The sequence below is a fragment of the Dryas octopetala genome, chromosome 9, assembly GCF_963921425.1.
Source record: "Dryas octopetala chromosome 9, drDryOcto1.1, whole genome shotgun sequence".
NCBI classification, from domain to species: domain Eukaryota; kingdom Viridiplantae; phylum Streptophyta; class Magnoliopsida; order Rosales; family Rosaceae; genus Dryas; species Dryas octopetala.
Genome location: NC_141374.1, coordinates 16445152 through 16460179, shown reverse-complemented (window position 1 = coordinate 16460179; position 15028 = coordinate 16445152). Strand labels below are relative to the sequence as shown.

Genomic DNA, 15028 nt, shown 5'->3' with positions numbered 1-15028 from the left:
ACAATGCATTTAGGACTTCCAACTATTAACCATATATATAATATATATATAAGAATGTTCTAAAACTAACTAGTTAGTAAGTTAATACAAAACTAACCACCATGTTGGGCCCACTACACAATATAATCTTAAAATCCGAACCGTTTATTTTTTAGACCCTACTTTAAAGATCATTCCTGAAAAAAATCTCTAAAATTAGAAGTCATTTAGCCATTTAATTATAATGACAACTATTTCTATATTTTTATCGAAAATATTGATCGTCTATTTATTTGATCTCAATTAGATGACTTCCTATCTATATCTATATATATATATATATATATAGGATCTTATGAGCCTATGAGGGGCTGTGATAGGCTATTTAGTAGGACTGTAAGAGTCCTTAGATTAGTCGCACATATTTTTATTAACCTAAAACATCACTCATAAGTCATATCCCTCCCCCCATTTTATCTCAATAACTTTTTAAGATTACAAATCCTTACCAAAAAAAAAAAAAAACAACTTTCACCCAAACCTTTTTTATTCTTTGTCTTGTTTTTTACCTCATTCACTAACGAGTTCACACCACACTCTCCTAGAGTGTAAAATGGAACTATATGATATGTATATTTACACTTACACTCCCTCATATTTATTGTCTTTTCACATACACTCCCTGAGATTTTAAAAATTACATACACGCCCTGAGGTTTCAAAACTGTTGCACATAACCCCTACAGTGAGACGAAAAATGATAAGAAAGTGCGCAAAATGGCATGTTAAGGGGGATGGAATAGCCTAATAATATTACTCAATGTGTAATGTTTAACCTCAATACAAATATTTTTTTTATTTATTGTTTTTTCTTGCAATTTTGAAACCTTAAAGAGTTTTGAATATTTTCGCTCACACATGACCTCACGTACACCAAAAGTGTTGTGTGATTCGCCCTAAGTGTTGTGTGATTCGCCCTATGGTTTGTTGTATTCTTGGGTTACATATATAGAGTTCGGCTCTGAGGGGACTAATTATAAGAGATTATTTTATAAGAGTCCTAATAAAGAAGGGAGTTATTTACATTTACACTCTATCAGGTTTATCGTCTTTTCACACTCTTTAAGGTTTCAAAAATTATATATACAGATTCCAAAACTATTGTATATAGGCTAATGCAGATCCCGTATTATGAAACAATCTGTAAATCATATCAAAAACTTAGCAATTAAAGCACCAAGTTTGGGAACTTGTGGGGCCACCAAGCCCTCTGTTAGTGTTAGGAATCCAATCCTTGAAATCAAGAATGTGACTTGTGATATTATGTTCGAGCTACGTGGGGTAAAATCATGAATGAAGAAGGATGACTCATTCTCAATCATTCCATGCCCATTCCGTGTAAGTAAACTTGTAATGAATGGTTTGGATCAAATTGAGAGCAGTTTATTTGGTTTACTCATCCCTATTCATGTGAGAGTTATGACAAAAGGGAATGGTGTAGGGTTAAAAACCTTAGAAAACAGCTGATGGCAGCACTCATTTTACATACCAAAAACGGAAAGCAGAGTAGTAAATTTAAAATGACTGTCTACGAGGTTACTCAACCATGCTGAGTATATGTTTTTACTCTCAGCACTATTAGGATTCGTCTTATACAGTATAACCATAAGTAAATAAATTATGTCCCTTAAACTGTGTATGCTTGCTGAATTGTGTCAATGTCAAGACCCTTCAATCTCACCACCGATTCTACGTGACCTTTCAGGGTAGTGAGTTCTCTCAACCTACAGAAAAAGTGGACTTGTGGTTAGAAATATAGCAGAATATCCAACGCAAATATTGGCAAAGCAGAAGACAGCAAGTACGGAAATATATATATATGAACTCCCATGACGAGACTAATAAACTTTCATATCCTCTAGCAAGCTGAGATAATGCAAGTTATAATCCAGTTTTTCTATCAAGCTGAAAAGAAAGATTACAGCTCACCTTGCAATTTCAGCTCTCCTTTTGGCTTCTTCAGCCATCTGATTGAGTTCTGTGAAATGTGTTCGTTCGGTAAACATCTTGGTATCAGGTGGTTGCAAGCCATGCAATGTTCTTTGTGCATGTGCCCATTGAAGTTCACGTTGTTCTTTTCCAAAGTCCTTTTGCCTTGTGAAAGCAATCTAGAAAACAAAAGAATCCCTCAAAACACAACTCACAGGAAATTCTCTGATCAAGTAAACCACTTAAGCAAGGCAAAGTCAATCATACCCTTTGCTCAATGAGAAGATCCCAAGCCTTCCCGCTCAGAGCATAGCGTATCATGAACTTTATGATATCCAGTGGGAAATAGAAGATGATGTTGTAAAGCCAGATGACGCCAGCCCAACCCCAACCAATCCCTTCAATGGCAGCAAAACTCCAATTTGCATAGACTGCAATCAAGGTGGCAATCTGCTCAAAATGGAAAATAAAAGTTTCAGTGTTCCCTTTAAACTGAACGAAACGAACACAAGATGAGATGATTGGACAATTGTCTCACCAGCTGAGCTATTATAAAAGCTGTGACAAGCAACAATCCAGGACGCTCGACAAAGGACCAACTTCGAGACCGTGTCACAAATATGAGAGCCTGACTAATAATGCTCACTTGTAGATATATAGCAGAGGCAAGCTTCCGAAAGTCATGAACAGCTGTTTTCTCAAGGGTTGGCACCCCAAATATTCTCTGAAACAATTAGTAACTAGAAATTAACTAATCATTAACAAAAGACGGCAGGCAGTACTGGAATGAGCAAAAATAGCTTCCAGAATGCACATTTTAAGACTTGGACAAGTAATACATCTTCCATGATCAGGAAATTTAAAGAGCTGAACAAGGCAGGTCATCTTACTGGGAAGAAGTCTGTTTTGTATGCTGCCCAAAAGAATATCACAGTCATTATTGCCAAGTAACTACCAAGCACAATTCCAGTTGTAAAAATTTCGGCCAGCTTCCAGCTATCTGGCAGAGGAGAAGGTTTAACCCTATCCTTTGATATCGTCATGATAGTACCTAAAAGGTCATGCTGCTAGTAAGTTGCTGCAGATACTGACAACTATGTATAATCAACTAATAAGAAAGGGAAAAAAACACTCCAGAGCAATCAAAAAGTGCATGAGGTTTCACAGAGAGAGAGAGAGAGAGAGAGAGAGAGAAAGAACAAACCATCATTGAGAATGGCAATAATAAGCACCATGAAAGGTGGAAAATCAAACTTCCATAAGAGGGCCAGCAACATGAAACCAAGCTGCCAACATATTAAAGAATAAAAAAAGTGAGAAAATACTATAGACATTCCACAAGAAATGTAATTGAGTATTTTATGTCAAGTAATATATAAAAATATCAAAGTTGGAAATCAATCATAAGATAGCATCTACATTGATCAAACCACAGAACCACTAACTTACCACAATACGAATTGTGATGGAAACAGCATATATCTGCCAATCATGACGGACAAGAATTTGTGAGTTATCAATAGTTCACCACTAATGTGGACAGTCGCTCTTAATCACAAAAATTAATATACCACATTAACCAAAGCTTACTGTGTAATTTTTCATTCTCTGGAAGATTGCCCGACTGGTCAAAACAGCACTAATGATAACACTAAGGCCAGGTTCAGTTAGCACAATATCAGAAGCACTTCGAGCTGCATCTGTTGCATCAGCAACAGCTATACCAATATCAGCTTTTTTAAGGGCAGGAGCATCATTAACTCCGTCACCAGTCATTCCGCAGATATGTTTCCTAGCTTGCAAGCGTTTTACAATCTCATATTTGTGCTCTGAACAAATACAATATTAAGCCAATCAATATAAGCAGGAGAATTGACACCAGGTTCGTTTAACATGTACCAAAGCCCAACAATGGCAAGGGAAGAAAAATACCTGGGAAAACACCAGCAAAACCGTCAGCTTTTTCAATCAGCTCATCAATCGGTAAAGCAACAATTGACTCATCCTTGTTCTGTCCTAGCAAAGCAGATGAAGGATACATATTGGTTCCCATTCCCAAGCGACGTCCAGTTTCCTTTCCTATGGCCAGTTGATCCCCTGATAAAATACAAGGTTGAGCAAGATGGCAACATATACAAAGTACTTGATAACGTCACTTCTTTTTCAGCACATTTTTCCTATTAAGCTAGAAGGTGGGGTGGCAGAAACATAATTGATTATTTAAGATAGAGACAAATTGAATTGCTTAAGATTTGTTAGATGCAATAGAGCATTATTTAGACTTCCCAGGTGCAGAGACAATACTACTTTAACCTACAATAAAGAACACACCTGTGATCATTTTCACATTTACCCCAAGATCTAAAGCCCTTCTTATTGTCTCTGCACTGTCATGCCTAGGTGGGTCAAAGAGTGGCATTAGACCAATGAACTGCCATGGGCCTCCAGTACTCTCTTTCCTTCCTTCTGGAACTTCCTGCATAAAACAAAGGAATGACTCTAAAAATATGTAAAATTTCAAATTAGAACAACCAAAAAGAAAAACTAGAAATTCAGTAACCTGGTAAGCTACTGCAAGAGATCGTAAACCTCGCTCAGCAAACTTATCAATCACAGCATGAACTCGGCGCTCAATGTCTGACTTATTGTGGGCAAGATTTAGAATCTAAAAAGAAAATTGCTGACACGAATTAGGATTTACTTTTACAAAAAAAAAAGTGGGGAGGGAGAAAGAAAATACAGTGGAGGACAATTTACCTGTTCTGGTGCACCTTTACTAACTTTATGCATTTTACCATCACGATCAATATAAGTCAATGCAGTTCTCTTATCAGTAGGATTGAAGGGAAGGAAGTGTATTTCTTGAATGCCAGCACGTGCCTTTTCACAGAAATAAAAAGAAATGGAATCACATAAAAAAATAATAATTACACATGTTTAATAAAATGCACCTATAAAACTTCACAGCTGTATTTGGAAAGGAGCACAACACCAATATAAAAATACCTCTTTAGGATCAGCCAGCGTCCCAACTATAGCCGAATCTATTGCATCTTGATTCTCCACTCTGGAGGCTCGAGCTGCCATCAGAACAACAGTATCCGCATCCACTCCTTTTGCAAAAACCTACAAGTTAAATGTCAAGCACACGTTTGAACAATAATTTCATTAAAGGAAAAAGAATTATCTATAACCAGTAAGCAGCATATCTCATAAACGACCTCAATAAGATTTTTGTCAACAGTAAGCTTGTTCAATGTTAGAGTTCCTGTCTTGTCACTACACAGGACATCCATTCCCGCCATCTCTTCGATTGCTGTCATTCTCTTTGTAATAGCTCCCTGCAGCCATTATCAACAGATTTAATTATGTCCCAAACAACTTGTACCACATAGAACTGTAGCATTCACAAGGAATGAAGCCAACCTGCTGTGCTAATCTATGAGAACCAATGGCCATTGTCACTGACAGAACTGTGGGCATTGCAATTGGAATTCCACCAATGAGAAGCACAAGAAGATTGTCAATCCCAGGACGATAATCTCGGTCTTGTATTGGGTACATGACAATTATCTCTATTACCATCCCCACAGCAATGGAACAAATGCAGAAATTCCCAATTGCAGTCAAGACCTACAAATGAAATGAAATCAAAATCAATAAAATTCATATCATACAAAGTCCAGAATATAGATATAAAACTACTTTTCCCTTGCCTTTTGGAAGTGGCCCACTTGATTAGTGGTATCAACAAGGTGAGCAGCCTTCCCAAAGAAGGTATGGACACCGGTGGCAATGACCACTGCTTCAATCTCTCCTTGTTTGCAAGTAGAACCAGAGTACACACCATCGCCAGGGCCTTTCGTCACAGGTAGGGACTCGCCTGTAAGTGAAGACTGCAAAGCCCAAAACAGAATATTCAGAAACAACAGCCAAAGTTTTCCAAGATTCACCATACGTATGCGTATAAATTTGAACATGATAAACAAGACAGTTATAATCGAAGATCAACCTGGTCAATTTTCAAAGGATCTCCTTCAAGTAGACGAGCATCAGCTGGAACGATATCACCAAGTTTAATACTAATTATGTCACCGGGCACTAGAACCGCAGCATCTTGCTCATTCCACCTTCCATCTCGGAGGACCTTTTAAACATTTTTTGTCAGAAATGAAACCAACAAACGAATTTAAGCATATATCACCACAAAAAAACTACTACTTTTACACTAGCGATCACTTAAGATTCCACTACACCAAGATGAGACCTATGGATCACGGAGTTGCCATAACAAAAAAAAATATTCCTACCACCATAAAAGAGCAATAAGATAACAAACTGTCAAATCTACCTTGGCTTTTGGAGCAAGACGGGCCATGAGCGCTGCTGCCGCATTACCCGCATTGTTTTCCTCGATGAAACTAATGGTGGAGTTGATGACAAGCAGAGTAATAATACCCACAAAATCTTGCCAGTCGGGGGGCTTACCCTGCATAAAGATAATCAGGGTACAAATCAATAAAAAAAAACACAAGCAGTCTCGGAGAATCAGAGACAATGACCCAAAGAGCTGAGCACATACTCCTCCATTTGCAAGAGCAATAGCCATAATAGCAGCAGCTTCCATAACCCATGAGAGAGGGTTCCACATAAACCCCAAGAACTTCAAAAATTTGCTCTCCTGAAACACACCAAGATCATATATTGTGTGAGAACAAATGGGTCAGCTACTAAAAGACCAAAGCAACAAGAGAAAGAGGCCGTGAAAATGAAACAGAACCTGCTTTTCTTCAAGCTTGTTGTGCCCAAAAATGGTCAGTCTTTCCTCAGCAGCCTCACTGCTGAGACCCTCTTTGCTACATCTCAGGTTCTCAAAGACCTCTTCAATGGGTATATTTTCCTGCACTCGAGTTCAAAACAACCATTAAACAAAACTAACCCAAAACACAGAAAAACCATCCAGAAAAGGCTTCATATTTTCCAGATCTATTTACCAAATCAACGGTTTCCTTTAACACAGCGTCCAATACTTCAGGCTTCTCCGCCATCTCTCTCTTCCTCTCCAACACTGCCTCACTTTTTCGTTATAGCTCTACAAACCCATTTAGAGATCAGGTACTATTTAAGAAGAAAAAAATTGAACCTTGCAAGCTAAAGCTAAAGAAAGTGATGTTTTCAGAGAAATTCAAGCAATACCCAGTTGGAAAAACTTGATTTTGATTACAAATAAGGCAGGAAAAGCCCAAACGAGGATGACCCTCCTCCGCCACCAAATACAGAGGCAAGAACCCAGAAGATAAACCGCTAGAGAGTGTTGGAGTGGCAGTCGGTAACAGTCTCAACCTTTTCCACTTTCTCTCTTTTATGTCGAATACTCAAAAATCCCCTGAGAGAAATGCATTTCTTTTACCTAAACCTCTAACTTCTCTACTTTAAATACAAAAAACTTTGTAACTTTTTTAATCATAAAAGAAAAAGAAAAAGAAAAAACTTTCTAACTTTAAAATAAGTGATGGTGCATATAAATAAAAAATGGGAAAAAAAAAGCCAGTAATTTATTTTATTTTACAATAAATAAATAATAATTTTAGGAATGATGTTACCAAACAAAGTAATTGAATCATGACTTGTACATGGACGGGTGCACGTAGGTGATTAGCCTACCAAATTTTTTTTTTTCTTTTAGATTTTGTCTCTGAAAAATATGATATTTTACTTTTAATATGTTTATTATTTATATTATCAAAACGTACGTTTGTTGTAGTGCAAAGGTTGTAGGTGGTTTGGTGGTGAGAAGGGTCGCCTGGTCATGTGCTCACGCCCCATGCAGTCAAAATTTTTGCTTGTCAAAGTGCTGAAAACGACCCGCTAGCTTCTTTGGCTGCAGTGATGTGGGGCCCCATCAATAAAAATGAGATTGTACCTTTATTATAATGAGGGCTGGCATTTTTAATCGAAAAATTACACTGAACCGTCTCCAAACCAATCGGTTCGATCGTTATCGAGTAAAAGTTGATTTTGGTGGTCCAATTGAACTGTATCACCATTGTCAGTATCAAAAATGGCTTGGACACCGCCCCTCTCAAAAGTCCAAAACCCTGAACCGAACCACCACCCTTCTGAGCCCAACCGAACTTGAAAAGTCGGTAATCGACTGAAATTAATTCGGCGACAGTCCATCTTGACGACTAAATCTTGTATGGGGCATGCCCCAGTGCGGCATCTCTCACATGAGGTGGGATCCACAACTCTTAAAAGTCCAAAACCCTGAACCGAACCACTACCCTTCTGAACCCAACCAAACTTGAAAAGTCGGTAATCGACTAGAATCAGTTCGGCGACAGTCCGTCTTGACGACTAAATCTTGTATGGGGCATGCCCCATCGAAGACTCTCTCCCGTCTTGAATGCTTCCGCTGATGTCAACTTTGAAAGTCGGTAATGGTTGTTCTAGTCAATTACCGACATCGACCCACCCCTAATCATAATCATGGTATACACGTAAGATAAAAAATGTAATTTTAATATTTTAAAAGTCCGTATTAGAGAAAGTCAAGTAAAATTATCATTTCACATTCCTAAAATTTATAAATCCTCTTGCATATTATGTTAGCAAAAATGCTCTAGAGCTAACTAGTTAATAAGATAGTACAATACTAACTACCACTTTGGACCCACTACACAATGTAATCTCATAATTCAAATCGTTCATATTTTAGGTCTTCATTCAAAGATTAATCTTACAAAAAATCAACCAAATTATAAATCATTTAGTCATTCGATTATCATTACAACAATTTCATATTTTATTGAAAAACTTGTGTTCGTCCATTTACACAAGCACAATTAGCTTACTAATAGTTGGCTAAATGATTTCTGATTTTGTTACTTTTTTCTAAGGATGATCTTTGAATAAGAGTCTAAAAATAAACGGTTCAGATCATGAAATTATATTGTGTAGTGAACTCAAAATAATAGTTAGCGTCATATTATCTTACTAACTGATTAGCTCTAGAGCACTCCTTATTATGTTAGATCTAAATAATTTCAAAATTTTTGTGGTTCACTTGTCATAACTGACCCAGGATGGTATAATTTTCCTTGTCTATATAAAAATTGTTAGTTTTATAACTTTTGGAAATAAATTACTTTCACATAATAATATGTTGTCTTTGAGTTATTTGACTATGAAATCCAAAAATATTCATACATTCTCTTTCTTTGTCATTTGGTACACTAGATTTCAATATATCTAACCCAAATGTTTGTTACCTTTAGTACCATATTGGTCCTTCTCCTTCCTTTTTGTTAGGAGATTTAATAGATTATTGCATTATAACTTGTAAAATTGTCACCTAGTCAAGATTCTTGCAGTTTGTATACTGTTGCAAAAAAATGCATTGATGCATGATAAGGAGTGTTTACTGTTTAGATTTATTTGCCAAAATACAAAATGAATAAGTAGTTGTTGTGGTATTCAAGTTGGGAGGGTTATAGAATTTATCTATGCACCCAAGTTTAATTATCCTCCCTCCAAATTTAAAGAAAATATATAAATAAATAAAAAAATAAGATTGAAATTAAATGTGTATATAAAGAGGCAACTTTTTTTTTTTTAACTATAGAAGAATCGCGTAAAAAAATTGATAAAAGAATCATATTATATTATTCTATATAAATATGATATTTATGTAAACTCTAAATATCCCCCAAAAACTTATAAATAAGAGACTTGAAAAAGAATAAGACACTCAATTCTCTTAATTTCCGTGGTGTTATTTTTCACTCTCTCATTTTTATAATAATATATTACAAAAGGATATTTATGGAAAAAATATTAAAAAAAAACATAAAAACAGATGATAAACAACGAAATTATTAAAGGAAAGTGGATAAAAAGACGGAGGGTGACACAAAAGCAGGTGAGACTATGGAAAGCAAAGTCATCACTGACTCTCATGACTTTTTAGATGCCCAAAGTGGACTAAATAAAACTGAAGACTAAACGTGACCTTTTCTTGCTTTAGAGAACAAAATAAAAAATTAGTTAGCATTTTATATCCACTTCGTTCTGTATTGCCCCTCAATGTTTGTATAATCATGAATTTGTCTTCTAACTTCTCAATTTTACAACTTGTATCTGCTCAAATTAAATCGTATAATTAAAATTTAACATCAAACCTCTATAACTAAATAAAGTTAAACTCGTTAAAAAACGAAGTAAAAAATAGAGAATGAAACATAAATACACGTAAATAAATAAAAATTATCCGCACATGAGAAATATAAATATATTAAATACAATTAAAAGTTTAGTAGGAGCAGCTAGCTAGTTGCCCTTACTAGAGGTCCACATGGTTCCCTCAATATTGTCCTTGTCAATTGTCATAATTCATTTTAGGTAAGAAACCAGCCTCGTCCTTATACCAAACCTATGTTTGGTAAGTACGTGCCTTATGTTTATTGATTATATATTCTTCTTCTTTTTTTTTTTTTTTTTTATTGATTATAATTGGGCTTGCTGAGTTGCTGGTTTCTTGAATCTTCAGCATTTGATTTGGGTTTGTGTTTTCCTTAATATTGTTTTAGGAGTGTTATTGGTGTTGTCCTCCTATAACGTTCTTGTTCTTACCCCTTTAGTGCAAATGTATATACAACCCACATTATTAAGAGTGGGGAAAAAGCTTATTTTTTTAGTTTTATGTTGAAATAACCTAAAATGAAAGCAGTATATATATATATATGAAAAAATGATATATCCTTTTAAATTAAAAAAACAAACAAACAAACCACTTTTGCATTAAGAAATGCCGTTATATTTGTTTTCACATATAAATTGATAGCAAATAGAGTATACAAATAAACATTTTTCATGCGAAAAAGGCGGTTAGTCTTCTAATTACTTGAATTAATAAAAAATAAGAAAAACTCTTAGAGTTAGTTTAAGTAGTGAAAGAGAGTGAAACGATACTTAACATTATGATAAGTTAAAGATTTGATTGTCTCAAATGAGAAAAATAAAAAAATAAAAAAATCTTATTGCATTATGATTTTTGTTTTAAATAATCTAACCATATATAAAACCCTTCCCTTTTTCACTATTTTTTTCTCACTACTTTGTGGGTAGAGAGTAGGTTGGTCATCACAACAAGGAATGGAATGGTTTTGCTCTTTTGTCGTTAACCAAAGCATATTATGGCTGTGATTATACCTCTTTTGTTTCACTTTCACATGATTAATAGTTTAATACGAGGATGAAGTGGTAAGTGGCAAACATCATTATCCATTAGAATAAAATAAAGCAAAATCCCAATATTTACTTTTTAACACAAATAAAAAAAAAATAGTTAGATAGATCATAGATGCATGCATGATTGGGCATAGAAGCAATATATTTTTGTCACCAATTTCAAAGGATCTCAACCAATTGGGATGCATGTGCATGAGAATCAGGCATGTCCACGTGATTGGATAGACTTTGCTGGCCCATAAGTCCATAACATTCATAATAGACGTGACAACACAGTAAAATATGGGAAAAAAAATATATATAAAGCTATAAAAAATTACAGTTTATGATTATTAAGGTTACCCTTGAATGTGTTATCATCTTTATCTAAGATTCCATTTGTGTTTCGACCAAAAAAAAAGAAAGATTCCATTTGTGTATTTCAAATAAAAAAACAAAAAGAAACTAAAGATTAAAGTCAAAATAATTAATTTATTAATTCTTTAATTTGTTAATGTTGATTCCAGATGATTAGCTCGTCAATTATTATAGTTGTTTGCACATGACAAATAATGCTTTAATATCAGAGTCTCAAACAAATTAATTAAATGAATCTCCAGAATGGAATCTAAGTAGTGAGTGGTTAAATACTTAAATATATCATTATTTGTGTCTGTTATATATGGGGGATCCATTTGGTCGGTGTCCTAATCGAACATAATATCTTTGTTGATCCAAATGATACAAAACATAGGTGGTGGGATTGTCTTTTGATTGATACCGAGCATTTACTCTCACGTCAAGGTCAAAGTTGGAACATTTCATTCTATATATTTAGTCTTTTTAGTACCAACAAAAAAAAAAAAAAGGCTGATTTGTAGTTTGTGACATAGCTTTTTACCAAATTACATTTTGAGTTTTCATAATTTGAGTTATAGTTTGGAAAAGTTTAAACAAATTTATGCAGTTTACTTTAGTTTGTAGTCAAAGTAAAATCTATAAAAAGTTTAAACTTTTTTATGATTCACTATTGTGACCTCTGTAAATTTTATGCAAAGTGACCAAAACATTCATACTCATGCATGTCTAGAAACATCAAGTCATCTCAACATTATAAAATGGTTAAAAAAATTAATTTACAAATTTGGTCTTAGTACGTAGACTAAAATAAATCGTACATGTTTGATTAAAAAGCATTGTTATGGATTCGAAATGATGATTGTATTCTTTTTATTCATAGATTAGCTCACTATAAGACTTATTTATTTCACAACAAATAATACACTTATACTTATAATAACACTATCAATGGAGACACGTTTAAGGTGACTAACATTGATTAAAAAGTTTTAAACAACACAAAGTAAAGTGAAAATGGACAACCAAAAGTGTAATTTGGCTTTTTAAAATAAAAAGAAAAATGTATTATTAATAAGGTTAAATATAAAAATGGTTCACAAATTTTACAGTGAATCTCAATTTGATTTATTAATTATAAAAAATGTCAATTTGGTTCACAAACTTTTCAAGTTGTACCAAAGTAATACAAACGTTCTTCTATCGAAAAATTTAACGGAAACTGATTATATACACAATAAATGACCACATTTTTAGAGGTATTTTAGTCCGTTCGTCACATTTTTATATGACCAATTTCATTAATTTTCAGATAAAAGTTAACGTACTTTGGTACAACTTGAAAAAATTGTAAATCAAATTGACATTTTTTATAATTAGTTGATTAAATTAAAATTTATTCCAAAATTTATGGACTATTTTTGTATTTAACCTATATTAATTGTTAATGGGTCCCCTAAGCCACATGTGTGATGATGGTAGTGGACCAAATGGCATGGCCCGAATGGCCCTAATGGATGGGGGGACACACAAGGAACCAAGGATGTGGCAAAGGTAGTATGGTTTAGGATAGTTTGGGTGCAACCAGCAAAAAGCTTGATTTTATGTTTACACACCCGAATGCCTTTTAAAATGTGAAGTTGTGAACGACACAAACGCAATAAAGTGCCTCCACATGGCCGTTGTCTCCGTCTCTAAACATGCTATGGTCCGTACTATTACCGTAGCACGTCTGCCACGTCACGCCCACTATGTTTCCATCATTAAAATAAAGAGCAGATGATATGATGCGAACCACCACATCGGCTTCTGATGGGACTTCACCCTTTTCTGACCGCCTTTACTCTGTCTCTTTCTCTCTGTCTCTGCCAGTACAATCTTTTTCTTCACTTGGATTGGAATTTTGGACAGGAGAATAACTTCCGGATGCCAGGTCAGCAATTTAACTTGGTATCACAACCCAATAAATTACTAACTTAATTAATTTTAATTGGTATGATCAAAAGAAGAGTAATAGTGTCTCATTTTCATTGAATTGTGTTCCGGATCAAATTGCTGACTTGGCATTTTCGTGACAGAGAAATTCTTTTCTTGGACCGGTATCTGTATTTCCTTTTTGTTGCTGTTAATCTTATATTAATTTTTGCCACCAGAAAAATCTTGTATTAAATTTCTGTTATAATTAAATTTTTTAGGGTAAATCATTAAAAAGTAGGGTATAATTTCTTTGGATTGTAGTATGGTACCAACTTGTATGTGATATAAGATTATTATAGTATGTGGATAATTTTCACCATTAAAGTGAATGTAATAAGCTTTCAATTTTATTTTTATTTTTTACTTTATATGTGAGTTTTTGAATTAACAAGTGATAAGGGTGGATGGATTATTAAATTAGAACTGAGGTATAATTGTAACCCTTTAAGATAAGATAAATGATAAATCTCATATGTCATTTTCCATCTGACATTGACAGCACAAATTTTGTTTGTTGGGACTCTATCTCTATTATGCATTGGAGTGGGTGATCTGTAAAGTCTTCTTTGCGCAAGACAAGAAATAAACAAAACAAACAAATAAAATAGGGACATAAACAAATAAGAACAAAAGCTAATATTTTAAAGGTAATTAATGCTCTCTTAACATATAGTTTCTTATGCCTTGTAGTCGAATTATTAATCAGGTGGATTTAGATTAATTTTTTATGTGATTCTTTTGGAGTGATTTTTTATGTGGCTTAATTTTGATAACCTAACAATATGATATACTAGTACTAGACTGTTTTACAATAATATTATTCGTCATATCAAATTTTCAAACATTGGATGTATAGAAAAACAAAAAATTAGATAATTGCTATAAAATAGAGAAAAAAAAATAAGAGTATAAGAGATAAATTATTGTGTGTGACCATAATTATTACTTGTGTGTTTAATTATAATTCTTGCCATACTCTTTTTTTTTTATATAAGAATAAATATTCGAATTTTAGGTATTTTTTAATAAGATTGGGAGAATATCTTAGACAAATAGTTAGTTGAAATTCTTTTCTTAAAACTAGCTACAGTATAGTGTGGTTTTCTATATGAACCATGCGAATGCCTTTTCAAATCATCAAAGAAAACCACACTATAGCTAGTTTTAAGAATCTTTGTCTTTTGATAGGTGATTAATTTTCTACTTCGTTTATTGAGATCACGCTTGCATCACAAATACTATAAATTTTAACCTTTCACATTTTTTATAGCAATTTAACCTTTCACATTAGTGATTAGAGTGTGTCTAATAATCTATTTTCTTTTCATTAAACATTTTCCTTTTCATGACTGGAATAGCAAACCAAAAGTATGAGAAATAATATATGTATATATTTTTTAATTTGTTCGATAATAAACTACAAGAGTGGATTAGGTTCTTCATAGAATAGTGGTGGGCTCATAAGTTATAACTAAACAATAAAAAAAAAAAAAAAAAG

At 33.8% G+C, this 15028-nt stretch overlaps 1 protein-coding gene across 1 annotated transcript; it reads right to left on the bottom strand.

Annotated features, from left to right (window-relative positions):
- Window positions 1-1463: 1463 nt before the first annotated feature.
- On the bottom strand, window positions 1464-7362 carry LOC147274886 (ATPase 11, plasma membrane-type). The gene is made up of 22 exons (XM_086256290.1): window positions 7165-7362; window positions 6963-7060; window positions 6749-6868; window positions 6551-6649; window positions 6320-6457; window positions 5981-6115; window positions 5685-5864; window positions 5395-5601; window positions 5190-5309; window positions 4975-5094; window positions 4726-4848; window positions 4529-4633; window positions 4300-4444; window positions 3901-4065; window positions 3559-3797; window positions 3418-3450; window positions 3173-3254; window positions 2859-3019; window positions 2507-2692; window positions 2236-2418; window positions 1969-2147; window positions 1464-1763 (listed from the first exon to the last, which is right to left on the bottom strand). Exons 2-22 carry the CDS (start codon window positions 7014-7016, stop codon window positions 1667-1669), a joined length of 2871 nt encoding a protein of 956 aa, XP_086112416.1. The 5' UTR covers window positions 7017-7060; window positions 7165-7362; the 3' UTR covers window positions 1464-1666.
- Between the last annotated feature and the right edge of the window lie 7666 nt (window positions 7363-15028).